The following is a 25,864-nucleotide window of genomic DNA, read 5'->3' as shown; positions in this document are numbered from 1 at the left end:
TCAAGAGTGGATAGCAGTCATCGCTAAAGAGATGCCGTGGTTCTGAACCAAAATGGCCATTCTACAAAGGGACGACGGTGAAGGCACTGGCAATACTTGTCGAAGGAGTGTTATTTTCGGCTTCCTCTTTCACGTAAATTTTGGTCCATCCCGCATGACTACTGCGTAGAAAGTCGTTGAAGCATGAATGTACTCCAGCAATAATGGTAGTGTGAATTATCTGGGCAGAGACACCTACTCGCCCAGTCCAAAATTATACCTGTCTTCGATAGTTTCCATGTATTACGTATGGTTGCCGTGACCAATGTAACTCGTAAGGCAAGCTATGATAGTTTGTAACTATCTAGAATATTTTCTATTATTTCATACCTATCCAGTTCAGATTCAATCATGTTCAGTAGATACATCTTCGTGTCGCCAGGCTGAACTGCCTCTATCTATCCATACTCGTGACTTGCGTTTCCTCAGTTCCCTTAGCGTTCATCTCCGGGCACGTCGCTGATCTAGCGATTGGGGTGTGATTGGAGCCTAGGACAACATGCCAGCTACAACTTCTAATCTTGCTCAGCCTCTGCCTTTTGCTTGCTGTAACGGTGGGCGGCCACCAACGGAATGGTCATCAGCACCATTGCTACTGCCATGACCACGCCAGCAAATACCTGCGCACGAACAAAATCCGCATTAGCCACGTCCGCCAAGGCGCCGGCGATAGGCGCCCCAATCAAGACGCCTATGGCCGCCGTCGACCAGCTCATGCCCAATCGCGCCCCAATCACATCTAGACTGGGACTCAGCGTTGGATGGGCGGTGCTGGCGGCCGACGCCGTAACGAGCACACCGGACAGGAAGCCCCAGGCGACCGTCCAGACCACGATTCCGCTCACCGAGTCAACGGCCATCCAGCTGAACAGCAGCACGATGCCCACAGCTTCCCAGAAAAAGAGGATCTGGATGGGAGTGATGCGCGAGCTCAACAGGTACGGAACTGTCCGGCCAAAGAACGAGGCGGCATTGCTAATGGCCAGCAGCTCAAAAGCAAAGTCGGCTCCTGTGTGCAGCTTGACGGCAGCGTACGTGGAGAGATAGAAAAGTGGGATGTAATACGCCAGAAACTGGAAGAAAAGCGCCGTCACGAACGTGCCAAAGATGGGCTCGGTAAACCCCCGAGGATCCACGACCATCTTTGATGTGGGTGACCGGATACCGGGCTTGCGACAGTAGATGATCAAGGTCGGGATCGAAATGATCAGGTTGACCAGTGCGATGGCCCGGACTGCCCAAGAAAACCCGACTTGGGGGACTAGCTGGCGAAAAATGAGGGGAAATACAATGCCACCAACGCTCGCACCAGTCGAGGCACATCCGAGAGCTATCGGCCTTCTAGTTGTGAATTGAGAAGAAATGCGAGCGAAAGCAGGAATGTTGATTGCCCCGGCTCCTATGCCAACGCAAAATCCTTGTGCAAGCATGACTTGCCAGTACTCAGTCGAGATAGATAGCATCAACATTCCAAAGACGACCATGAAGTGGCCGAAAACCATGACAGGACGGAGATAACCTCGATCGGTCAGTGGTCCTGTCACTAGTCCCATGATGGTAACAAACGTTGACTGGACGCTGCCAACCCAGGATAAGGTGGAGGGTGAAGTACCACGAAGGAGTTGGCTGCGATAGTGCTCGAGGAAGACGCCAAAGGTGCTGGAAATGCCCCTTGTTCATGTTAGCAGGAACACAATGCCTTTCTCCAAGTAATAGACTGACCAGGAGTTCACAAAGACAAAGAACCCAGCAAGAACAAATAACCAGGCTTCAGAACCTCCATTCGGTGGCTTGGACGCGGCCGACCATGCCCCGTTGCTGGCCGGAGCAAGCAAAGGTTGCCGCTCACCATGGCCATTTTCTGCGCTTATTCTTGATCCGTTGCTTCCATGTTCATCACTGACTGGTGCAGCCTTGCTATGGTAAGCTTCATGTAAGTTGCATCTGCAGTTGAGCAGTCGAGACTCACTACTCTTTGTCTGCCTGCCATTATCGAGAATTCCGGCCAAGATGAAGCCTACTTGTTGAAAGTTTTTTGAGTGACTATTTTGGGCCACGAATGATGATTGAGAAAAAGAATGGTTCAGTGGTAAAGAGACGTTCTTGGTGGGGGAATTGCACATTGGCTATTAGGCAATGGATCTAATTGACAAACAAGCGCCAGACGATTGGGAAGAGGTAGATTTCATCTATGTGAGTGTTGCTGAACTTTCGATGTATTCAGCGAGATGTTCAATTGGTGAATGATGTGCGGGAAAGCTACGCTGTAGAATTGCTCCATACCGGCGCTAGCTGCTTGCGATTCCTTGACGACTGACAGCATGGGTGCGCCTAGTTAGCTATTTACATGACATGACTGCATAAAATGACTGCATAGAATGACTGCAATATGACCGCATGAATTTAACTGCAGGTTTTTCGGCGTGGAGAATACATGGCCGTAGTCTGCGGTAGTACCTACTGCATACATCTTCATAGATGTAGAGTTAAGCTAATTGATGCGATCACTCATGGATACGAGTTGAGAAGTGGCAACTTGATTTTACATAGTGCATCTTGTCCCTTGCTCGCACCTGCGAAGCAAGACTGACATCCTGGAAGAACCCGCGTAGGTCATGTCAAAGCAAGTTGCGCTGCAAGAAATATTCTTTAAATGACAAGAATGACGACCTAGTATTTAGCTGACTGCAGCGAAATGCGTCCAGTGGAAACGGACTCTACCTTTCTCCGAATGGGTAGTTCAATGCATTTTAGTTTGCTCTGAAACTATTCATCTCGCCATCTCAAATGACATTTGTGATAATACTGAGCCTTCCTGGCCTTCCTAACTGCTGATCTCAAGGGAGCGTAAGAGGTATGGTCTTCAGTGCTCAACATGGCGTCAAACCAGCAACATTTGCTGCAGCAGATCATCTCTGCGCAGCGCCATCTGATTGTTGCACTCTCTTCTGTCACTTGTTTGGAAGTGGCAGGTGTCCTTGCTTCTGGTGTAGCTCTTTATGTGAGTTGACGCGATCTTCAGTTGCGCGACCTCAATTAAATCCAAATTATTTCTAGGCATTTTCTGTGGTGTTCTATCGATTATTCCTGCATCCTTACGCAAAGTACCCCGGACCTATAATCGCAAAAATCAGTGGGCTACCCGTTTTGTACCACTCAAGGAAGGGTGACTTCCACCACTATGTTTATATCCTCCACAATCGATACGGTATGGTAGAAACTGACCCGAATTGGTGAGCATGACTAAAAGATACTCAGGAGAGAAGGTTCGGTACTCACCTAACAAGCTTTCAATCAACAGAGTTGAGGCTCTTAATGGTTAGTTGGTATCCATACACCCATTATAGCTCACAGCTCATATGACGCAGATATATATGGATTCAACAAGAACGTGTCAAAGCCAGAAGAATTTTACTCAGCTTTCAGAGTGAATAAGCATGCAAGGAATGTGTTCAACACGGCGGATAAGGAAGAGCATCGACGGAAGCGCCGTATTATGAGCAAGGCATTTTCTGCCAAGGCGCTTCCGAGTTATGCTCCTTTCATATCATCCAAGGTCGATGAGATTTCGGTCAAGCTGAACGGTGGCAGCTTCCCTGACTCGGTCGGCCACTGGAGGCAATTCAACATGGCTGACGAGGTCAATTACTTGATGCTTGATATCATGGGCGGCCTTTGCTTTGGTGAGCCTTTCGGCTTCATCGCTGGAAAGGGTATCGAGATGATGGCCAACGTCCATGCACGGGCCGTCCGTATCTACATGGTAAGCTTCCTTGGTTTTCCTGAAACCTCGAACAAATACCTCTAACACGGGTCAAAGACCGGACAAGAGCCTCTGTTGAAGCGACTCTCGCTTGACAGAGTATTCTTTCCCCATCTGTTCAAAGCCGCACACGCTCTGGGCGAGTATACACGATACTACACGGAGAAACGTATCAAGAGCCGAGACAATCTTGAAACCGACAAGGAAGCGGTGGAACAGCGGGGCTACGAAGATATCCTGGCACATTTAATCAACAACAAGGACGATGAGACTGGATCTGTATACAGTCAGAACGAGTTGCTTGGGGAAGCGACGCTACTCATGATGGCGGGTAAGCGATGACGAATAGTTGGAGCAATTGCTAGTATGCAACTCACGGTCTGACAATTTCATACTAGGTTCCGACACATCGACGACTGCGATCAATACGGCACTTTTTTACATCACCAATCACCCCCGCGTCCGCAGAAAGTTGGAGGCTGAGCTACTCAAAACCTTTCCAGAGCTTGAAGATATTCATCCAAACGCGGCCGAGAACTGCAAGTATCTGCGAGCATGTCTCGATGAAGCAATGCGACTCTGCCCGTCGGTTCCGTCCAGCATTCCGCGCGTCATCGGCGAGGGCGGTATACAGGTCGTGGACGAAAAGCTTCCGGCGGGCCTGTGGGTTTCGGTGCCTCACTTCACCCTCTTCCGTAACGCCAAGTACTTTGACCGGCCACACGACTATATCCCCGAGCGGTGGATTGCCGAAGAGGAGCCAGACTCTGGAGGATACACGGCCGAGGAGGTCAAGATCTCTCAGACGGCTTTTCAGCCCTTCTCCGTCGGGCCGCGCCACTGCATCGCTCGCAACCTGGCCCTTAGGGAGATGACCTTTGCTCTAGCGCGCATCTACTACCTGTTTGATGTCGAGCCGGTGCAGAACAGCGGTCGATGGATGGGGGAACTTCCCGGCATTGATACCCGGAACAGCCACTTTATCCATGAGCAGTGGGACGTTTTTACTTCATTGGAGAAGGGGCCGGAATTGAGATTCAAAGCTAAAGCGGTGCGTACAGAGCCGATAAAAGTGAATCCATAGATAGCTTTATAGTGGAGAGCATGCGCTATATAAGAGCAATCCGCCGCGATCCCATGCGAGGTAAACGAGGTTTAACAACCCCTCTGTTTGTCGTTTCCGATTAAGAAAGCTGTTACTACCGCGGCCTCAGAAAGCTTAAATCCAAGTTTAGTATAAAAAATCAGCACAAGTCTCCGGACTTGACTTTTACAATAACCCTGTGGGAGTTCGCTACAGCTATCTATGAAAATAAACCAAGATTGGCGCCATCGGCCACGAGGTGTCCATCCCAGTACTTCACTGAGCTCTGCTTTTCGGTTACCGAAGCCTCAACCGCCATAGAGCCGCCGATAGAAGGCGGCTAGAATCCAGGTAAATTGGAAAAGCCTACCGAAGCAGGGAAGCTATCAGAAAATGGACAAAGGAAGAGATGATGGTACATCTGAATCAGGCCCAAGCGGAAGGTGCACGGGTGTAAAACGTGGTATAAGACGACATTTAAGGCTCATGGTTACAGAACCGTAAATACTAGCTAGATCACAGTTCGTCACCATGGGCCCTCCCAGTCCCACCCTGTCATCTGGATTATCAAACCCGTCAACGCCGGGCTCTCTGAGGCTCGGAATACTTCTTGCTTAGAGATCCAAGGGGCTTGTGCCGGGTCCGTGAGGTCCCGGCCCTCGCTGCGGAACTCGACACGGAATGGTCTCCCTCTCGATGCGCCCGGCATCTTCAAGGCATGGGCCGCCCCTGGTTCTCGTAGAAGAACTGCGGCACCTCAAACTCGTGGTCGGGCCCCCCTATCTCGCAGTAGTATGTGGCCATGGAGTCTCTGCAGATGTGGTTCTGAGATTTGGTCCGCCTACTCCGTGCTCACCCCAATCTTGGTGCATCTGAATGTCATTATGTTCATGCCATGGCCCCTCCAATGTTTGTACCAGGTCTTCTGAGAATGACGGGCATCTCAGTGCTGGGTCGATCAAATCACGTAAATCAGTAGAGTCGGTTAGTGTGTTGGGCTTGGCGATATGCTGAATCATTCCGGGGTGACTCTGTTCGTGGTCAAAATTGTTATCATCTGTGTCTGTATTGTTGCGAATGCCTGAGTCGGACTGGCGACAGAATAAATTCAGCTGCATCTCCCTTGTTGGCAGAATCTCGACTATATGTGTATCATTCTTGTTGCAGTGGGCGTCTCTGTCCCATGTTAGTGCGCGCATGTCTCTGTTGCTGTCGTGAGCGTCGGCAAGGCTCTCGGAGAGGTCCTCAAGCGGGCGTTTCCGTCGATTAGATGCATCAGGTCTCGGTGACGCACGAAATCCAAAAATAGCCATCCAAGTCGGATGGAAACTTGAAATATGTGTTTTCCAAGAAGGAAAACCGATAGCTACTTCCCTTTCTATGCCAGCATCGGTGCAGGCGGGACATAGGAAGGCCTTTTCGAAGTCGTTTTGGTGCTGAAGGGTGCAATATCTGGTTAAACCACTGGGACTGCAGCAGATATACCCGCATAACCCGCAAAAGCAGGCCGAGGGTAAATAAATGAACTGCTTGTAAATGGTCGAGAAGTGACCAGCGACTCTCAATTTTGGTGGCTGCCACTTTCGTACGAACGCACTCCGCACAGTCGATCGGCCAGGATTGGTGCTCTGCCTCCTGTCGATTCACGTGTCCAACTAATGCGCTCATAGTCGTGTAATTTGAGGAGCAAAGGGGGCAGCTAAAGGTCCGCAGATTGCTTCTTTCAATCCAATTTGGCGCGTGATGGCGGCCATGGGTATTTTCCACATGGTTGCTCCATTCTTCTCGACTATGCACAACCACATTTATGCCACGGGAACAGCAATCTGGACATTGAAACTTTTCATCAAAAAGTTGCATGTGGGATCTGGTGTAGTGTCGGGTGAGAGAGCTTCGATTGCTGAATCCTTTCTTGCACACAAGACACAAAGATCTTTGAGAATCATCGACCTCAACAGCAAGCCAGGAGGCTCCAATGTGCGACCACTGCTGTGATATCGCACAAGAGCAAAAAGAAGTGCCTCCTAATGACTGGCTGCATCATTTCATTATGTCTCTTCGTGGTGTGGATGATGACTGGTTAATCAGATATCATGTTGTATTCTACTCATTGCATTCAGCGTGTCCGCTCCAGAATATATGCACACAACTTAGAACACCTCCCACTTCGCATCGCCCTGTGTCTGTAGCACAATCCAGGATTCTTCGTGTCATAGAACTTATTCACCGCCCCGGACACAATCTTTTCGACCTGATCTGCCGCCATAGTCGCTGATAAACCGTTGATTCTCTTGTTGTCGAGAATATCGCTTCCAACGTTTACAGTCAGGCTACTATCAAGCCGCTTCGATATGCGCCTAACATCATCTGTTCCTCCGACCTGGAAGAACTGGAACCTATCTGATGCAGTGACGCTTCCATTCTTTCGAAATCGCCAGTCGTTTCTTTCAATAACTTGGCATCTTTTTTATCGCCGAGGTTCCCATCTGTGAACACAATGACCTTAAGCGGCTTTGGCTCGTTTGCTGTACCCTGGTGGTCCTTGTAGCTCGACACGTAAGTTTGAAGGATGTTTCGTATTCTCTTTCCCAACGTAAGTGGAGGAGGCAAACTCCCACATATTCTTGACATACGCATCATTCGGAATAATGTAGCCGCCATGTTGGAGATCAGGACTCGTTATGCTGGTCATTGACTCGTTGCTCGGAAGGTAGATATCACTACCGTCTTGGTTGTAATTACCTCGCAAGTAGCCTCACCAGTTTTTGAACGTCTTGTGGGCGTTATCCGATGGGTTGGCAAGGAAGACGAAATCGTATTTCGTTAGCATTTGGGCATGTGATCGGCCGAAGTCCGCCGTGCTGTCGGCTTCGAAGTTACCCATGGCGTGCAGTCAAATATTTGGTTGCTATGGGCTGTTTGGATGTGTGATGAAGCCGAATTTGACTGTAAGACATGAGACATGAACAAGATTCAATGCATACTAATATCTTGGGACGTGTCATATTTATAATACCCACTGGGGACGAAGGAAGGTAGGGTGCCTGGGATAACATGGACTGCAAAGGGCTTAAAGTTGCATGACTCGCCCCAAATTTGAGGGCCCGCCTACCGGATTCGTGTACTTGTAAGCCGAAGCTTAAATACGTGTTCGACCACGGCGTGATGGAGTTTGAATTGGACCCTGCTTCCGATTCGATACGAGTGCAGGGTGTAGCCCGTCGAATTTCCATCTTGTATGTGGCACCAGACAAAGCTTCTTCGCGACTGCTTGCGAAGTATACTTGTATGGTCATTGCCCAAGATCAGGAACACCTACAAGCTAGTCCGCAAGCAATGTGACGTTCATGTCCATGCTCAATAGAGCTTGTCTGTTGGCTAGACTGGAAAAATAGTCATATACAATTGGATATTATCCGCTATGCAGACCCACATATATATAACCATGGTTGGCCGAACGCAGGAGGACGCAAGTACTGAAGCACGCTTCCCAGCTGGATTTGAAAGTGTTCCCTACTGAAGTACAGGAAATATCGAATGCCATTTTCACAACTGCTGTTGACCATTCTTAAGGGACAATTGCCAAGCTGGCAAATTGCGCTAGCAGAGGAGAGGTCAAATATGGCCTCACTATTTTCCGCAGTGGGCCAGGACTATAAGACCCCTGCCGCACCCACCCTGCCGCACCCTGCCTCTTGGGTCCACGAGCGTCTCTAAAAAGGGGCATGCAAAGGCCCAGGCCACATTAAGATCAACGAATTGGGTTCATATGCCGTCACGATAAGGGAAATCGGAGTCATTTCAGCTGACTTTCTCCATTTTTTAATTTCTCTCTCGGCTGCAAGCGGGCGACAATCCAAACACAACAAGTCTCGAGCGCCGTTTCCACGGCGTCACGACCCCCCACGTTTTGTGCGAGTGCCGCTGCCATCCTTCCGATTCTCAATTTGAGATCTCGTCGCCGAGGTTCGAGGCTTCGCTTCCATCGCCTACCCCCTCCAGACTCTAATCTAACGGCTCACCAATCAATCACACTCGTCCAACCACACTCGTTCAACCACACTCGTTCAACCACACTCGTTCAACCACACTCGTTCAACCACACTCGTTCAAAATGTCGACACCGCCGGCTAACTTCCGCGTCATCATCGTGGGCGGCGGACCCATCGGTCTGACGGCGGCGCACATGCTCTCCAAGGCGGGGATTGATTTTATTTTACTAGAGCGCCGGGGCACTGTGACGCCGCAAGACGGGACGAGTCTCGCCATTGCACCACAGACGTTGCGCGTGTTGGACCAGCTGGACCTTCTGGAGCCGGTGCGGTGGATCGACCATGCTATTCGGAAGAAGAACATTGTCACACACAAAGGCGTGCTGTATAACACGACGTACCCACCCATTTGGGCTGAGGAGGAGTAAGCCGACGCCTTCCACTTCATGTCTCATCATTTCATTTCAAGTTGACTTGGACGTGACAATGCCTAGACAGTCATGAAACCGTACAAATCTAATGTGAATCCCAGCCACGGTCGCCCCTACTTCATGGTGCACCGCCCCGAATTCCTGGAAACCCTCTACAACCACCTCTCAGACGCCGACAAAGGCTGGATATTCACACATAAGAATGTTGTGGACATCGAATCCAACCCAGACGGCGTAATCGTCAAATGCGACGACGGGACTGAAGTCGACGGCCACATCGTCATCGGCGCCGACGGGGTACACAGCCGGGTCCGCAAAGAAATGCGCAATCTGGCCCTGCTCAAAAACCCCCGCGCAACCGTCAACGACGAGCAACCCCTCGAGGCCTCGTACCGCTGCTTGTACGCGACGACGGACCTTATGCCGGGGATGGTTCCGGGGGAAAGCTGGGGTGCGCACGGCAGCGGGGCCTCAACGCAAGTCTTTGTCGGCAGGGACCGCACGTGGTTTTTTGTCTATGAGCAGCTTGATTGGCCGACGCGGGATTGGAAGAAGTACTCGGCGAAGGAGGAGGAGGAGTTCGTGGCGAAGTACGGGAAACTGGCAATGACGGAAAGGTATCGATTGAAGGATTTGTATGCCGTGAAGAGGAATAGCACGCTGGTGAACTTGGAGGAGGGAACTATGAAAGTATTCTCGTTTGAGAGGTTGGCGATTGTGGGGGATGCGGTGAATAAGCAGACGCCCAATGTAGGGAATGGGTATAATAGTGGCGTGCAAGATTTGGTGGTTTTGACGACGGGCTTGAGGAAGTTGTTGGACAGTCGGGAGGTGGGCGAGATTGCTACAGAGAACGTACAGGAGGTGTTGCAGGAGTATCAAGCACTGCGGGAGCGTGACGCAAAGGACATATGTGGCAAGTCGGGACAGGCGACACGGATGCAGGCTTGGAATACTTGGGGACTTTGGCTGTTTGAAAGGTATATCATGCCGTGGGGCAATATGGACCGGCGGGTTTTCAGCAAGATGGCAGGCGACATAATTAGGAAAGGTCGAGTGCTACCCTTCTTGGAGGAGAAGGATCTGCGGCATGGGAAAGTCCCCTGGGTTCATTTTCCTACCGTTGGGCCGACCAAGGTGGAGACGTCCTCGGTTTCATGACATCAAACGGCGGGGTGGGATCTATAGAGCGTATAATACGATAGCATAATTGTAATATTAATATAAAATAATAATATTAAATACGCCGTAGGTGTTAACCCTCGGTACCTCTACAAGTACTCCCTTAAGGGGCTATAGATGATATAGCGGGCCCTTAAGCCGCGTCGGGCGGTTATACAGGTAAACTTGTAGCCAAACGACTACTAAACCTCCTGTCCCTCCCTAAGTCTGTGCTACAACCCCTGCCTGAACTACCGATAAGCGTGGTAATGTGGCACTTAAATTCGTCCTCAGGGGTGGGATGCTGCTGATGTGCAGAAGATGCTCGACTATTTTTTTTGTCGCGACAAGTCGTAGTATCTGCTAATTGGGGTTCTCGTCGAGCGTATACATCTCAACCATACGCTCAAGTGGATAGACCGTAACGTGGTCAGACGCTCGCAAGAATCGCGGCGAGAGGGCGTGCTGCGCGCCTTCTATCGTGAGGGGACGGGTTCGCCGACGAGCGTTATCGGAAAGGCGAGGTCCGATAAGGGGTCGGATTAACGATTCGAATTCTGGACCGGCTGTCGAGTTATATTCCGCCGACGTAGTGCTTGACGGTCGACTGGCTAGGATGCTCGTAATCCTAAACTGCACCAATCTCCCTATTATCGCTAGGTAGGCGAAGTCAACAAGGTGGGCAGCGCGCCGTAAGGGTTGACTAAACCCCCTTGTGTGTCAGCTGCGGGATTCGAACCCGCGACTCGTCACCAACCCAAGTGGGCGAGGCTCAAATCGGGACTTATCTACCAGCGAAGTGACCAACTACACCAGCCGACAATATTAATATATCAATACCGGCAATTTTCAGTATGAACCGGCCCTGTTTTTGGACACGAATCACGCGCGAAGCTCATAGATCAGCCTCTCACCAGCTGCGTGAGCAGGTACTAACTTCAGATGCCCAAAATGTGAAACTCAGCCGTCGAGTAACTGAAAGTCAATCGAACCGTCGGGTGTCTCGTTTCAACATACTTACCCATTTGATTACCACAGGGCTTACGCAAGCAAAGCGGCTCCTTCCCGGGGCATGAGAGGTGAAGTTGGAAACGAACAGATATGCCGCAGTAGATAAGCCGAGAACACTATTCCGTTGCGCAAAGCAATTCTACTGACGAGGACATAGTGCAACGGTAGTACTGATACCAAGTTAGCTGGTGTACCCATTACAAAGCTGGAGATTTATATAAAGGCCAAAAAAGAGATGTTTTTTTTCTTCTTCTATGATGGTTACTTCTGGTTTTGGGGCGGGGTTTTGTAGCCCTGTACTTGGCCGTACCTTCCCACCTGCTGGTTAAGGATAGCCTGTCTAATCCTCGCGATTGTCAATTGGCCAATCACGTCACACAATCGTTTGCGTCATAGTTCAGAAGCCAACACCCCCTCGTTCGGCACGACTGCCCCACCCGTCAACGCAGGCGAAGTTCTTCACTCCACCTCATAACGACATCGCGGGATCCGTGGAAATTTTCCAATCCAGTCTTCACTCGTCCTTGTTACCCATTGCATCATCAACAACGTCCACAACCATCATGGCCAGCATAACGCCCACAGACAGCAAAACCAACACGATGAAGGCATGGCTCTACAGCTCTGCTGGGCAGGGCCTCGAAAAGAGCATCAAGCTTTCGTCTGACGCGCCCCAACCCCCCCTTCTCGGAAAAGACGACATCCTCGTCAAAGTCCACGCCATGTCGCCCAACCCAGCGGACTACAAGTTCCCAGAGCTGGGTCTGCTCGCGCGCGTCATGATATCCGTCCCTGCTTCCCCCGGCATGGACTACGCTGGCACAGTCGTCAAGACTGGCTCTGCGGTCGATACTTTCAAGATCGGCGAAGAGGTGTTCGGGCGCGTGGAGCCAAACCGGTTCGGTACGCTGGGCGAGTACATCGTGGCTAAGTACAGCGGGTGCGTGAGTCGGCCCCAAGGTCTGGGGTTGGAGGAAGCGTGTTGTGTGGGGACGACGGGGTTGACGGCGTACCAGAGCATTGCGCCTCATGTCACGGTGGGGAACGGGGATAAGGTATTTATCAACGGCGGCAGTGGAGGGACAGGGACGTTTGGGGTTCAGATTGCGAAGGCGCTGGGTTGTCATGTTACGACGAGCTGCTCGGGGAAGAATGTCGAATTGTGTAAGAGCTTGGGTGCGGATGAGGTGATTGATTACACCAAGGAGAATGTCAGTGCGGTTTTGGCGGCGAAGGGTCTGGTTTTCAAGCTGGTTGTGGATAATGTGGGGACGCCGACGGATCTGTACAAAGCTGCGGATCAGTTTCTGATTGCGGGGGCAAGTTCATCCAAGTTGGGGCCTCGGTGTCTTTGGCCCAGTTGAAGAGCACGGTGTCAACTATGCTTCTGCCCTCGTTTTTGGGTGGTGGCAAGAGCAGTATTTCGTTCATTATGACGAAGAACAGCCACGACGATCTGGTCGAACTTCGCAAGTTGATCACGGAGGGTAGGGTCAAATCCGTCGTTGACGAGGTGTTTGAGTATGAGGATGCGCCCAAGGCATATGAGAAGCTGAAGACAGGAAGGGCAAGGGGTAATCTTGTGGTCAAGGGGCCCAAGTAGTCTTTTCTTTCACGTCACCTCGCTAACTTCAAAAACAATATCTATCTCACATCATAAAGACAACAATGACTCGTACTGCGGCGTTGGAGGGGTCGTGTCTCGGCCACTGCCGTGATAGTCAGCCCTGCCTTCAACGGTAACTGCCTAGCTTCTCTCCTCTATCATCACCGCCGCCAATATATGCTATATTGTTCACATTTACTTTATTCTCTAGGGTATGGATAGAGCGATGGTCTGTGGTGTTCGCCGGGTTGGGCTTGGGAACGCAAGAATGGCCTTCTAGTGGCATAGCATATGCCATACGCGTTGGCTAGGAACACGTTGCTAGGAGCTGAGGGGAAGCTTCTGGGTGGATATATCACCTATCGCATCTCCCGCGACGGGAAACATGGACGCTTGTGTCGGCGGCTCTGGGTTGGCAGCCAAGAATGATTGGGGCCGTCGTGACTTCGACGAGGGGTTCCAGGGCCGGCGATGGTCCCAATAGTTCTACGAGTCGCAACAGACGCCGCGCGACTGATGGGTTGTGAAATTGGCATATGCGCTTGTCTATCTGGTATTGCTGCACTAGGTGTCTGGTTGTTGATGCTGCTGAACCTAGACAGCTCGAAACTATTAGGTCTCCTGGATGATGTTTGTGAAGTTGGTTTTGCAAGTCCGTTGGCGTAGTCTTCCCGGTCTTCTGTTCCGTGTGCTCACTTGATGTCGTCCAATACACTCATGCTGGCGTTCCAAATTTCGTTCTGTCTACGAGAGCATTGTTGTTTATCGTTGAGGTGAGGATATTCTGCAACACGAACTGTGGCTGAACTGGAACATCGTGCGGGGCATCAGCTGCATGGCTGCCCAGTAATATCATACCGAGATGCATCTCTCGTAAGTGAACGAATCAGTATCTAGGTAAGCAACCACAGGGCTTCCCATAAGGCTCGCCAAAGGCGTTCTTTGAGGCTCTCTACGGGGTTATAGCAACTCCAGGAGACTATTATTACATCCTCGTAGATCAGCCTGCGCAGAGCTGTAAACCAGGCCACGCCTAGTCCATAATTGAAAAAGATCACGCACATGCGACCACGCCATCTCTTCTGTCTTTATTGATAACAAAGAAAAATAATCTCTTTAGAACGTTGATTGTACATCGCAATACGCGCTGACTCAATGCCAGACACCTCCACGGCCAAAGTCCGACTCGAGATATTCTACAACATCAAAGAAGGGAGTTCTGCATTCGTTTCCCAACACCAGAGCTAGTTCTGGCCTACCAATCACGAAACCCCGAAACTCGAATCTTCCACGATGGCGATCGAAGAGACGCATGGCTGCCCACACCGCCAGGCCTGTCAAACCTTCGCAGCAGCTCGCTGGGCATGGTGATGCTGTTTAAGACGCCGGAGGCTGCCACTGCATGGCGGAAACGTGCTATCTTGGCTGAAGACGTCATTTCAGGATCTCCTGAGGCTGGGTCAACATCAAGCGGGATTGGGTGTCCGAAGAACTCCACTTTCAGCTGAGAATTCAGAAGAGAGCGGTGCCGCCTCCACCCTAGCCGGGTCCACGGCAACCACCGCCGCCCGAGCCTCAAGTTGCGGTTCCTACAGCGGGTGGCAGGGTGGGGCCGTCCGCGGGAAGCAATCCACCCACGTCGTGATCGGGAGCAGGGTTATTTTGATACAAGGAGGAAATGTGTTGCTACCTACCCGTTAGTGTGCCTAAGCTGTTGGGTTCACTGGGGGTTCTTATATCTCGAGTCGTCAGTCAAATTCTCGAAAGCTTTTACTTCCAAATGGGATGCTTGGCAACAGCAATGTTATGTCAGAGCGGTGTATTTCTTCGTCAGAGAAATTCTGCGTTACTTCGAAAGAGGACACAGCTCAATCATGCCTGCTTTCAATACTTCATATTTGATGCGTCGGATATGTTGTTGGGGCACACAGAGAGAGATAGAAGTGTGTGGTATTGAGGACAGCTAGGCTAGTGCTGGTGGGCTGTAACCAAGCAGTAGTGGTTGCCACGCACGAACCACCTCTGGTATATGTATACTCAAAACGGTGTTTCCAAATGAATTATGCATAGCCTATTGTCGAGATGATCCTATTGTTGGTAGGCCTGGATAAGGAGCTGGAACAATAGATTTGAATTCTTTGTAACTACTTTTTGTGTATACCTTATTCTAGAATCTCACGTCCAGCCACCAAAAGTTGGCGAAGCTCTACATGGTTTACGTTATTCGGTGATATGCCTGATACTCACTCCACCCTGTATTAACCTTGTCTGCTGAATTCCACACAACCATGATGTATCATCGAAAGTATCTTCCGCCTACAAAATAAGTTGCAAAGAATCCTGACGCCATGCTCAGGCCAACATATACCAACCCGCGATAGAACCATACAGCGCAGTTATTCGGCTGACGTAGATCGACCAATATAATCATGCTCGCCAACGAAACAGCTGTTCCACCACAGGTGGCTGCATAGTATATCGCGTCCATCTCAATAAACCAACCGAGAAAGACCAATAGGCCGACCTGAGCAAAAGAAAGGACCAAAGCCAGCAACTTTGTATCCTCGGCGAACCGAACTGCCATGGACTTGACCCCGACTTTTGCGTCTTCCTCGGCATCTTGATGCGCATAAATCATGTCGCAAGTCATCGTCCACAGGACGACAGCTGAGAAGAGAATGATGATCGCACCGAATTCAATTCTGTTACGAAGATCACCCCCAGCGGCCACCGCAGCCACTGTAGTGACTCGTGTCAGTGTACGATTATGGTTGTTTCCCTGGCATCCGGGGGGGTTGGGTGTGACAGTTACTGGATAGCTGTGGTTTGTCTTGTTGCTCTCACGAAATAATGCAGTTCGATGAGACCCGCTTGTTGAGAATAGAATACTGTTTACATGAAGATCATAGTGGTTAAACTCGAAATCTACTCACTGAGTACTCCCCATCCCAGTGCTAAACCGAGAACAAACTGTGGGTAATATGTTACCCTCTTCGCAAACGGATATATCGCAGAAAGAACCGTGGTTGGAATCGCATGAACCGCTGCACCAGTGGGCAGGAGCGCTAGTAGTGAGGATCCCAGCACGGTAGTGGCGGCCAGAAACACCAAAGCTTGCTTTGTCGATACAACACCCCGCGCTATGGGTCGATTGCGAGTTCGTTTGACCTTTCGGTCAATATCCTGGTCGATGATGTCGTTCCAGGTGCAGCCTGCACCACGAAGGAAGACAGAACCGAGGGAAAATACACTTAATAAGAAGAGGAGCAGTGTTGGAGATGGTGCAGGCTTCGCAATGCATGCACCGAGACCCAAGCCGATCGGGTAAGGGAGGAAGATTGCGTTGTATCCGGCGGGGCTGTCTAACCGCCAGAGTCTTGCATATGGGGCCCAAGACGCTGGAATGATACTGAAAATGCTCTTCACGGATGGCTTATAATTGGAATGACTGAGAGGAGCCAAGTCCACAACCGTGGCATGGTTCTTTTCTAATTGCGCCATTGTGATGTGAGAATGAGACTTGCTCAAGAAAGTCTATGGTTTAATAGAAATCTACTCTCAACCTCTATGCCATGGTCTTATATTTGGTATCACGGGCCTTGGCGCGCGGATGACAGCCATCCGCTGACGGATCCCACCCCGCACTCGGCACCAAGGCCAGACAACGCCATACAAAGTCTGGAGTCAAATTGAAGGGGTGGTCCGGGTTGAAGATCCATGGGCAGTGTTTGGGGAATTCATCGCGTAATTTCGACTCTACATTAGCGCATTTATCCCTCGTTGAAACACTTACTTACCCCTTTTGCAACACAAAATTCGATCAAATCAACAGGCCTTTTTTAAGTAAGCTATTTAGCTTTAAGTATCTTTGGTGGGACCTCACTGGTACTAGTATTCTGGCTACATACGAAGATGTATAAGGGAAGTACAGTTAGGGTGGGACGCGGAGAGAGAGAGGTAGGATGGTACAGGGAGAGAGAGGTAGGATGGTACAGGGAGAGAGAGGTAGGATGGTAAGGGAGAGAGAGGGCGTTGTTCAAAGCCGCACATGGCTCTAGAGTACCTCAGGTGTACTTCACCATGATCTCAGGCCACCAATTCCACAGCTTTACATATTATCTAGTATGCTCTCATGCTTTCTTCGGCGAGCTTTTATGACGTAATACAACATCTCATGTGGTGTGTACTGACTTATCCCGTCTGCCTTGCAGCCGACCTTCCTCTTTTGATTTTACCCCCTAAACAGCGTTTTCGGCTTGGCACCGTTTTAGCACCAACCCTCACTACGCGAAAGTTTAGGAAAGAAGTAATAATAAAATATATCGTACATGTGAAGAAGAAATATCATACCTTGTAGTTAGTAATTGCGGTATATTCTCTAACCTCTGGGCAATCTCTGTAATAATCCTCTGCTAAGATGTAGATACCGGGAAGTCCTTATACGAATATTCAAAGTCGGCCCTAGCAATCTACAAACCTGGTCTCGTCGGATACTTGGATTCAAACTGGGCATATTGTGTCTCTGATGATTGAATTCTGTCTCTTCTGGTCTCTCCATATCAGTGTGTTGACTGTTTAGTAGCTTGCCCCCGAACATGACGCTGTTTAAAAGGGGACACGGAGGCTTTCTCAAAGTTTTTAGATCAAAGTAACAGCTTGAAACCATTCTCATAGATCACCGTATACCTGTCAGGGTACGGCTAGGCCGAAGGCAATAGTACAGAGTGATGGGGAGTAACGGGCGTTCCTCCTACGTAGCACCGGGTGGTCACTTGCGGTCACTGGCGGTCTCAGGTAGGGGTGCCCACGATGATGCATTGATCTCTACTCTCCCTCTATCTTCTTCCCGGGCCTCCGCCCCTTACATAGATAGCTAGAACCCGACGTCGGAGCCGCGGAGCACTAGTTTCTCCAATTGTTCCGCAAACCAAGACTTCCATATCGTGTCATGACTCGCACATCCCTACACCAGAGCCCCACCGGTGCCCCACCGGTGCCTATGGCATTCTGTTCTCTGACAATACCTTGGTTCATGGTTCGTTCACTGTCTTGGCTGCGGGTTGTAGAGGCACCTAATATCTACCAACCTCGTGTTGCTGGAATCCCATGATGAGGATACGCATAGAGCATAGACCGAAGCTCTTGTCTCTACCATCCTACAACGGTGATACGTATACAGTATAGCTCAGCCAAATATATATATAACGGGCGATCCATGTCTCTGAATCAAAGAAATTCTGCTCTAAGGGCCAAACCGAAGATGGTACACACTCTATACCGAATGCAAAACGTTTCATGTAGCCCAGTCCACTACGCACAGTTCAGCTCACATGTTGCTCAGCTGAGAGTACGTACGTACGATCTGGGTAACATATCCACCATTTTGGGACATGTCGCCACCAGAGCCCGCGTGTTGAAAATGGCATTGCGCTGCCTGCCGCATAAACAAATCATAGGTCGTGTTATTCAGCCTTTCTGAAATCAATCTTCTCCCTTTCGCCTCAACGCTTCAAACTTTTATGGACCGCCCGATGCCGATATGTTTTTGTGGAAAGATGAGAACCGCCCCCAAGTCCACCACCCAGCGCCGGCCCCGTAAGTGCCCAACGTGCTGCTGCTCGGATATCGGTGGGAAATCTCACCTCATTGCCCACAATGATGCTACGTGGCCCAAGCAATGCCATCTACCTCGTCAAGGTACTCCTCATAAAAGTGATCGTCCTGATCGCCTCGCTCCGGGCTCACAACATCCCCAGCCTGGCCGCCGCCAAACAACGTCTCAAAGTCGGCGTAGACGTCATCCATATCATCGTCGCTCATATCGGCATAGCGTCCGTCAAAGGCCTCGCCGTCATCATCGGCCATGGCCATTGGCGTCATGATAGATGCTGTGGGAGCCAAAATTGGGCTGCGCAGAGGCGAAAGCCTGGGAGCGCGCGGCGGGCGCATAGTCGACGCATCTTCGCTGATGACGGACAAGGGGGCAGGGGACGGCGGGAGCCGGGTTGCGGTCATCGATGGGCTTGGTATGATGGGCGGCGTTCCGGGATATTGCAGACTTCTTTCAGCTTCGCCGGGTCCTTGTGTTTGGCGGGTGTGCGGCCTCCATGCTGGAAGCACACTGACTTCCTCCCAGGCGCCCGGTCTTCCAGGGAACATGGCCCCCGTGCCGGAGATCCCCGTCACCAGCTGCACACCATGGTCCCGGATCCCTGTGCCCGCGAGCCTCCAGATGCGCTCGTGTCCCCTATTCACAGCTGCCTGCCGCACGTTCAACCTCATTCGGTTCAATATAGCCGCCTTGCGGACGAGGGCTGTCTGGTGCCCGGCCCTTTTCGCACCCATGGCGGCGTACTTGAGGAAACGCGAGAGCACGGGCGTGTCTTCGCCAGACTCCCGATTCAGGATGTGCGTGGCCGGGAGCGAGTAGGGCTGCGAAAGCCGCGACGTGATGAGATCCAGCCGTATCCGCCGCTTCTTGCAGGCGAGATGTCCGGTGCCAGGGCCGTCTACGTCGTGGAGGGCCCGACGTCGCTTTGGTGGACGTTCCAGAAAAGGATTTGTCCAAGACTTAGCTCCGCAGCCGCACGACCTTGTGGAGGCTGAAGTCGAGGCGTACGAAGGTAGCGTCGTTGACTTGGTGATAGACTCACTGGCCCCATTTGTCTTGGATCCGTCATTTGGGCGGAGAAGTCCGCTGGACTCTGACGGCGCATTAGGTGACGTACAATTTTGTGGTGGTGAGGATTGGGCCTTATGTCTGGGTGAGACCGGCGCTGATTTCGATGCCGGCTTAGGCAGCGGACCAACTGCACTATTCACTTGGGCTTCGGGGTCATGCTTGGGTACCTGGAGGACAAGAGCCTGGTCCAGTGGCGAGTTGGGAGCCGACGCGCTCACTCGAACGAGGCAGCCCCATCTACCCACAGTCGTCCCTCTCTCAACCGGCTGTCGACAATGATGGGGCCATGGCCCAAAGGGCGCTGAGCAGGGCAACTGTGAATCGACTTCGAGTACCATAGTACGTGTTCGAGAGATTGGGATTGTTCCCTTGTGCGGGAAGGGTGGCAAACTGCCCCTATCAATCCGCTTGACCCGGCCAAGAGGCTGGTGCCTTAAACCCTCTCTAGTGCTATGAGGGCCAGAATGCCCCTGGAGGGTGGAGAGTTCGAGGCAAGAAACGTTGTTCAAGTTGGAAAATGATTCATGGTCGCTTCGTTGTCCTCCACGACACCATGTAGAACAATATGGTACTTGGCATGTGCCCTTTATCGAATCAAAAGATTTCAGCATCAACTGCCGGGTTGCGGTCAAGGCCTGCAATGTCGAGTTCACATATGAAGGGGATCCTCTATAGACAAACTGAAAGAGAGGTGCCGCGCTGCTACGGTCAGAGCTCCGGGCCGTTGGAACGGGCGCGTAGTGGACGTGGCAAGAGCGGCCACAGGTTTCGGATCCGACACCAGGAAGGATGGCTCCGAATACTGGGTACGTGAGAGGGGATGCGGGTTTGGGAAACAGAACTGCTTGAGAGCGGCGTGCAGTTGAAGGGTGGCGGCAAGAGGAAATGGGTCATTCAAAAAGCCCGCGTTACCTTGGAGCTTGATGCAAGCGGCACGAGACGCAACTGCCGGTTTGGGAATGCTTGGGTAGCAACTAGAGCGAGATGCCGAGGTGAGAGGAGCCCGGTGCTCATCGGTGGTCGAAGTGACAATTAAGGGTCACAAGACGGGCTAACAGGTGATATCCACTACGTAAAGGATGAGGCTTGGGGGGGTCGGAACGGAAACCCGACATCGATGCTGTGGCAGCCGCTCGTACATCAGGCAAAGAAAGTAACCAGGGAAAGCGAGTACGACCAATGCAACTAGGTGAAGAGAAAGGTGTTGGTGCGTTTGTCTGTGTGAAGTGGCAGGCAACTAACTGATGACTAGCTGACGCAGGGCAGCACACATTGCGGAGAACCTGGTCAACAGTCTAGATTTCCACATTGTCTCGAGGTGGTGTACTCCCAAAAGGGTGCTAGGTTGTTTTTTTGTCTCCGAAGACCGGGGTAGCACAATAGCGTCGAGCATCCGGCATGCCGACTCGTCAGTCAGTCCCTGGGAGCTGGAGGCAAAAGAGACCGAACACGAGTAATAAATATCGACCGCTATCACTCATCGACGTTGCTTGCTTCGGTCTGTTGTAAGTAGTCTTATATCGCACAGAGATCAATCGATGTGAGAAGCTACACGATTGGTAGGGCGGATTCCAAAGCGTAACAGGGCAAGCTTCACATTTGCGTGTGTCGCTCACATCGTGCAGTTTCTGCGAGAGAGATGACGATCCCTGAGCTAATGAGGCCTCGTATGGGAATCGGCGGGGCGGAAGTTGGCCGACAGCCCAGACTGACCTGGTCAGATACCCGGCGTTCCAGAAACTGGATGGCCCGGCCTTCAGGGCATCTCTCGAGTTCTCCACACCCCCATCGTCTCATTGCATATACTCGGTACTGTGTATCAGCACAGAAACGCACGTTGACGAGCATAGACATTTGTCCCTGTGACCATGGAATCCTCCTTCCCACGTACAAGCCGTGCTAAGCATGTTCGCCAACGCTGGCATGCTCTATGCCCAGAGGAATCTGAAGTTGTCCGATTGATCTGAAGTGTGCAACACATGGAGATATTGATTCGAAACGTGTCTGGGATCACGAGGAATTGGCGGCGTAGATGCAGAAACGCACCACCCCATGTCTTACAATGGCACCAATATTTTGTTTCAGGCTGCTGCACTGTTGACGTAGACGTTAAGCATCGGGCTTACACCTCAGAAGATGTCTAGGTGATCAAAGATGCGAGCTCGCGCAATGGATTGACGGCGATGATCTTCGCGAGGAGTAGTGGGCTGGAAGCTTACTGTGCTCGCCATGTGTATTAATCTGAGATTTGGCCGGTGCCTTGATAGTGGAAAAAAAGCAGCACAGTACAGGTAAGCACGCCGCCAAGCCTCCAATTCGCGCGAATGGACCTGGTTAAATCGGGCCACTTGTTAGGCGTCGGTCGATGCGTGATGAGGAGAGAAGAAAAGTTGGCAAAAGAAGGAAGAAAAACCAACCACTTCCGCCCGATCGAGTGAGGGATCGCACATTGCGCGTTCGATACCTCGAAGAGAACTCACGATGGTACCTCTGCTGCCGCGAGCACTTTCAGTAGCAGTCCATCATCCCAACTCAACGTTCCATAACGCCTCCTCGGGCCGTTTCGTCTTTACACGCAAGTACCAATGGCTAGAGACCTACAAGCCAATCGAGCCCTCCATCAACGGCTGATTGTTTACAGATAAGTACATGGCTTGTTGCTTCACTATCGCAACATGGCAGATGCCAGTCTGTCATGAAATTCGGCCCAATAGAACCCCATGCTTGCAACCCCGGTGCTGCTTCTCTAGTAGCATTTTTACGATGTCATGCACGTTCCAAGGTCCGCATGCATGCTGAGGTTTCATTATAAAGAGTGGCTGATTGATGGTGAGAGCGCGCTGCTAGCATGACCATGAGAAGTGGCTACGAACCCGATCGGAATCAACTATAGAGCCGTCATGTTATTGCATCCGGCAATATTCAGTGAGTACACTGTACGGCCAAGCATGTCGTATCTTGCAAGCTCTTTACTCGACTTTTCCAGCGGCTCGTCGTTAATTCCCAGCAACATTTTACCTGTTCTGCCGTGGCGTCGGCGATAGCGATGATAGCCGGCTTCGTCGCAGAGCTATTGCCTCTTTGGATACCAGTTTTACGAGCTGCCACATTCGGCCTCGTTAACGAAAGCTGAGAGGTACCCGTGATAAAAATGGCTCAGTGGTCGATGCCTCGGGCAGACGATATTTACATGAGACTGCCCGGTGTAGATGATAGAAGTCGTCGAAACCCGAGGTTACTACGCATCCTCGAGCCTGGGGACCCCTTCTCGAAGACATCCCAAGAAGCCTCGCCTCCGAGCTCTCCTGTTATCTTCCATCGTTCTTCCCGGGGTGGGAATTCCGGGATGCCGGAAGTTGATTTCGTTCAGCTCTCGCCTTGTTTGTTGCTTTACGCTTGTACCTAGGTCATCTATTATCTGGGTTTTGTTTCGAAACTCAACTGCATCCGCCGCTTCCGTGGCGTACACTAGCTTGATCTCACACAGTTCCAGGTCTCTGGGGGTTATGAGCTGTCATTCGTAGATATATTGCTAGTGAGATGAGATGCGCAAGCTCCCGCTTCCTGTCGGACAATCATCTGGTTTTTGCCATTGAGTCTTGGCTCCTAGCGTGCCCACTTCGCCGCAGGTTGGCAAGGTTGCAACCGTTTCCAACAGTCCGGCGCACCGCACTCTACCAATCCTATCCAGTCAAGTTCGAGCTATGGGACTCCCTCGAACTCTTGCCCTACACATGTTCTAATTCACTGTCGGTGGTTGACCTATCTGGCTTGCGCAACTTCCAGTCGTATGGATGCCTAGTACATACGCTGTGAAAGCGCGGTGATACCCCTGCTTAAAGGTGTAATATTCCCTCAAGGTCCGAAACCCACATGCGTGCTCGTCTTACATAAGCAGCCTGGACTTCTGGAGATTTCTAAGGAGAGGGGAGCTCCTGGCTATAGATCAGATCCTAATTCGTGGACTATCTCAACATTGCTTATTTCAACCACTTAGGAACACGATTAGCTTTCTGTTTCCACCTCAATCCCTCAATTCCCCGTATATGGTATGATCTAATCGTCCCGGCCTCGACGGTAAGCATTTGCTATTCCCGGCATCGGACCTAGGCTCCATGATGCCCCGTCGTCTTTGAACTCCACCCGCTACATTTAACTCCACTATATTTATCAGATCTTCCCAAGCTGCTGCGCTTGCTGATCTCTCTTGGGCGAATACCGATTCTGAAACTACTCATTACATGTACTAGAACTGAACTCTTGAGATCATCATGGCCAACAAGTATACCATCAACTCAAAGTTCAAGCTGAACAGCGGGTATGAGATGCCCCGTCTGGGCTTCGGAGTAAGCAAGCCAAACCCAATCCTGCTTTCTGTTTCGTGCATAGCTAATAGTTTTCATAGGTCTACCTAACGTGAGTGATCTAGCTCGAACCACATTCAAAACAAGAGCCCACAGCGTCTTTCCCAACGTGTTACTAACAAATAAAACTCAGTCCCCCCGAGGAAACCGAAAAGGCATGCCTCTCGGCCCTCTCTGCAGGCTACCGCCATATCGACTGCGCCGTACTATATCAGAACGAATCCGGCTCGGGCGCTGGAATACGCAACAGCAACCTGCCCCGCTCCGACATCTTCTACACGTCCAAGATCCCCCCTGAGCATATGACGTACGATCAAGCCAAGGCGCAAGTCGATGCCTCCCTCAAAGAAGCAGGACTTGACTACATCGACCTCATGCTGATCCACTGCCCCAACGGCGGCTCCGCCAACCGCAAGGGGGTATGGAAAGCGCTCGTCGAGGCCGTCGAGGAGGGCAAAATTAGGAGTATTGGGGTTAGCAACTACGGCATGCACCACCTCGAGGAGCTGGAGAATCACATTTCCGAGCTGGAAGCGGAGCGCGGTGGAAAGGGGAAGGGCGGTGTGGTATCGGTCGGACAGTGGGAGCTTCATCCCTGGTGTGCGCGGGACGACGTGGTGGCGTGGTGCAAGAAGAGGAATATCGTGGTGCAGGCGTACTGTCCCATCGTGAGGGGCCAAAGGTCCGGGGATAAAACGCTGGTTAAGCTGGCGGAGAAGCATGGGAAGACGCCGGCACAGGTGTTGATCAGGTGGAGTCTGCAAAAGGGGTATGTGCCGTTGCCTAAGAGCGTGACGCCGAGCAGAATTGAGGAGAATGCGGATGTGTATGATTTTGAGCTTACGGACGCGGAGGTGGAGGAATTGAAGAGTAACGACTATGCGCCGGTTGCTTGGGATCCGGCCAAGTGGGGCTTGGAGGAATAGGCTGAGTGAATAAGGGATAGGGGTGACGACAATATGGTAGTCCAAGGGAACCATGAAGCTGGATAAATGGATACGATCCGCGCAGAATAAGTACTTGTGTTTCGCGTTGACAATAGATCATTCGTCCCACCCACACCAAGTCCGACTTTTGCTGAACCTATTACGACTTCATCCCATTGCATCCAAGTGAAATTTGCCATTGAATTAAGACTTAAGCAGTGCTTTCAGTCCAACCAAAACGCCCATCAGACCTAGCACATGCATCAAGTTGTGGCTCTGACCGGGACTCAAACTTCCGCGGGAACCAGCGCTCTAGTATCCTGGTTGCATAAAGCGCAGCTCCCGAGAAGTTGATAGCTTCCAGTCTTAGGAACGACTGAAACCCCATCATCCGGCCGAGATCTTCAAGGCCAAAGAAGAAAAATCCGTGCACTACTGGTGCAAAGAGATGCGCGCCGAGGAAGACATACATCACGGACCGAATCAGGCGGTACTTGGGTTGTCTGCACTTGGGGCGAAGTGTGAAGATGCCGAGGGCGAGGCCATCTTGAAAGGGGATTTCGGATAGAATCTTCTTCAAGTGAAATTACTGCGTGAAGTTCACCACGAAACAAAGGGCGCCGAGGAGGTAGGTCCATATGTTTGATAGGAAAGAATAAATATTAAATACGCCGTAGGTGTTAACCCTCGGTACCTCTACAAGTACTCCCTTAAGGGGCTATAGATGATATAGCGGGCCCTTAAGCCGCGTCGGGCGGTTATACAGGTAAACTTGTAGCCAAACGACTACTAAACCTCCTGTCCC

At 51.2% G+C, this 25,864-nt stretch overlaps 9 protein-coding genes and 1 non-coding gene across 10 annotated transcripts; 5 read left to right on the top strand and 5 right to left on the bottom strand.

The window, feature by feature from the left end:
* Window positions 1-372: 372 nt before the first annotated feature.
* Window positions 373-2,255, bottom strand: BCR38DRAFT_466659 (major facilitator superfamily domain-containing protein). Its single transcript, XM_040862727.1, has 3 exons — window positions 2,009-2,255; window positions 1,762-1,952; window positions 373-1,710 (listed from the first exon to the last, which is right to left on the bottom strand). Exons 1-3 carry the CDS (start codon window positions 2,027-2,029, stop codon window positions 555-557), a joined length of 1,368 nt encoding a protein of 455 aa, XP_040714957.1. The 5' UTR covers window positions 2,030-2,255; the 3' UTR covers window positions 373-554.
* Window positions 2,256-2,914: 659 nt separating this feature from the next.
* BCR38DRAFT_458479 (cytochrome P450) lies at window positions 2,915-4,886 on the top strand (the record flags this gene model as incomplete). The annotated part of the gene is made up of 7 exons (XM_040862166.1): window positions 2,915-3,040; window positions 3,097-3,247; window positions 3,298-3,357; window positions 3,408-3,802; window positions 3,860-4,133; window positions 4,201-4,721; window positions 4,797-4,886. 7 exons carry the CDS (start codon window positions 2,915-2,917, stop codon window positions 4,884-4,886), a joined length of 1,617 nt encoding a protein of 538 aa, XP_040714956.1.
* Window positions 4,887-5,412: 526 nt separating this feature from the next.
* On the bottom strand, window positions 5,413-6,199 carry BCR38DRAFT_410238 (uncharacterized protein; the record flags this gene model as incomplete). The annotated part of the gene is made up of 2 exons (XM_040858441.1): window positions 5,413-5,633; window positions 5,743-6,199. The coding sequence occupies 2 exons, from the start codon at window positions 6,197-6,199 to the stop codon at window positions 5,413-5,415; spliced, it is 678 nt and encodes a 225-aa protein (XP_040714955.1).
* A 2,776-nt stretch (window positions 6,200-8,975) lies between these two features.
* BCR38DRAFT_436448 (uncharacterized protein) lies at window positions 8,976-10,557 on the top strand. The gene is made up of 2 exons (XM_040860456.1): window positions 8,976-9,302; window positions 9,411-10,557. The coding sequence occupies exons 1-2, from the start codon at window positions 9,001-9,003 to the stop codon at window positions 10,468-10,470; spliced, it is 1,362 nt and encodes a 453-aa protein (XP_040714954.1). The 5' UTR covers window positions 8,976-9,000; the 3' UTR covers window positions 10,471-10,557.
* Window positions 10,558-11,188: 631 nt separating this feature from the next.
* On the bottom strand, window positions 11,189-11,291 carry BCR38DRAFT_t193. Its single transcript has one exon. It is a non-coding gene; the product is annotated as a tRNA-Thr (tRNA).
* Window positions 11,292-12,044: 753 nt separating this feature from the next.
* Window positions 12,045-14,595, top strand: BCR38DRAFT_486044 (chaperonin 10-like protein; the record flags this gene model as incomplete). The annotated part of the gene is made up of 3 exons (XM_040863981.1): window positions 12,045-12,746; window positions 12,806-13,080; window positions 14,250-14,595. The coding sequence occupies 3 exons, from the start codon at window positions 12,045-12,047 to the stop codon at window positions 14,593-14,595; spliced, it is 1,323 nt and encodes a 440-aa protein (XP_040714953.1).
* A 788-nt stretch (window positions 14,596-15,383) lies between these two features.
* Window positions 15,384-16,588, bottom strand: BCR38DRAFT_458476 (putative 4-hydroxybenzoate polyprenyl transferase; the record flags this gene model as incomplete). Its single annotated transcript, XM_040862165.1, has 2 exons — window positions 15,384-15,826; window positions 16,021-16,588. The coding sequence occupies 2 exons, from the start codon at window positions 16,586-16,588 to the stop codon at window positions 15,384-15,386; spliced, it is 1,011 nt and encodes a 336-aa protein (XP_040714952.1).
* Window positions 16,589-18,657: 2,069 nt separating this feature from the next.
* On the bottom strand, window positions 18,658-20,484 carry BCR38DRAFT_226434 (uncharacterized protein). Its single transcript, XM_040854285.1, has one exon. It carries the CDS (start codon window positions 20,378-20,380, stop codon window positions 18,749-18,751), a length of 1,632 nt encoding a protein of 543 aa, XP_040714951.1. The 5' UTR covers window positions 20,381-20,484; the 3' UTR covers window positions 18,658-18,748.
* Window positions 20,485-22,630: 2,146 nt separating this feature from the next.
* On the top strand, window positions 22,631-23,251 carry BCR38DRAFT_436439 (uncharacterized protein). Its single transcript, XM_040860455.1, has one exon. The coding sequence runs from the start codon at window positions 22,921-22,923 to the stop codon at window positions 23,173-23,175; it is 255 nt and encodes an 84-aa protein (XP_040714950.1). The 5' UTR covers window positions 22,631-22,920; the 3' UTR covers window positions 23,176-23,251.
* Window positions 23,252-24,040: 789 nt separating this feature from the next.
* BCR38DRAFT_345244 (aldo-keto reductase) lies at window positions 24,041-25,059 on the top strand (the record flags this gene model as incomplete). The annotated part of the gene is made up of 3 exons (XM_040856168.1): window positions 24,041-24,115; window positions 24,175-24,185; window positions 24,267-25,059. The coding sequence occupies 3 exons, from the start codon at window positions 24,041-24,043 to the stop codon at window positions 25,057-25,059; spliced, it is 879 nt and encodes a 292-aa protein (XP_040714949.1).
* Between the last annotated feature and the right edge of the window lie 805 nt (window positions 25,060-25,864).

Source organism: Pseudomassariella vexata (genome assembly GCF_002105095.1).
Source record: "Pseudomassariella vexata strain CBS 129021 chromosome Unknown BCR38scaffold_8, whole genome shotgun sequence".
NCBI classification, from domain to species: domain Eukaryota; kingdom Fungi; phylum Ascomycota; class Sordariomycetes; order Amphisphaeriales; family Pseudomassariaceae; genus Pseudomassariella; species Pseudomassariella vexata.
This window is presented reverse-complemented; position numbering and strand designations above follow the sequence as displayed.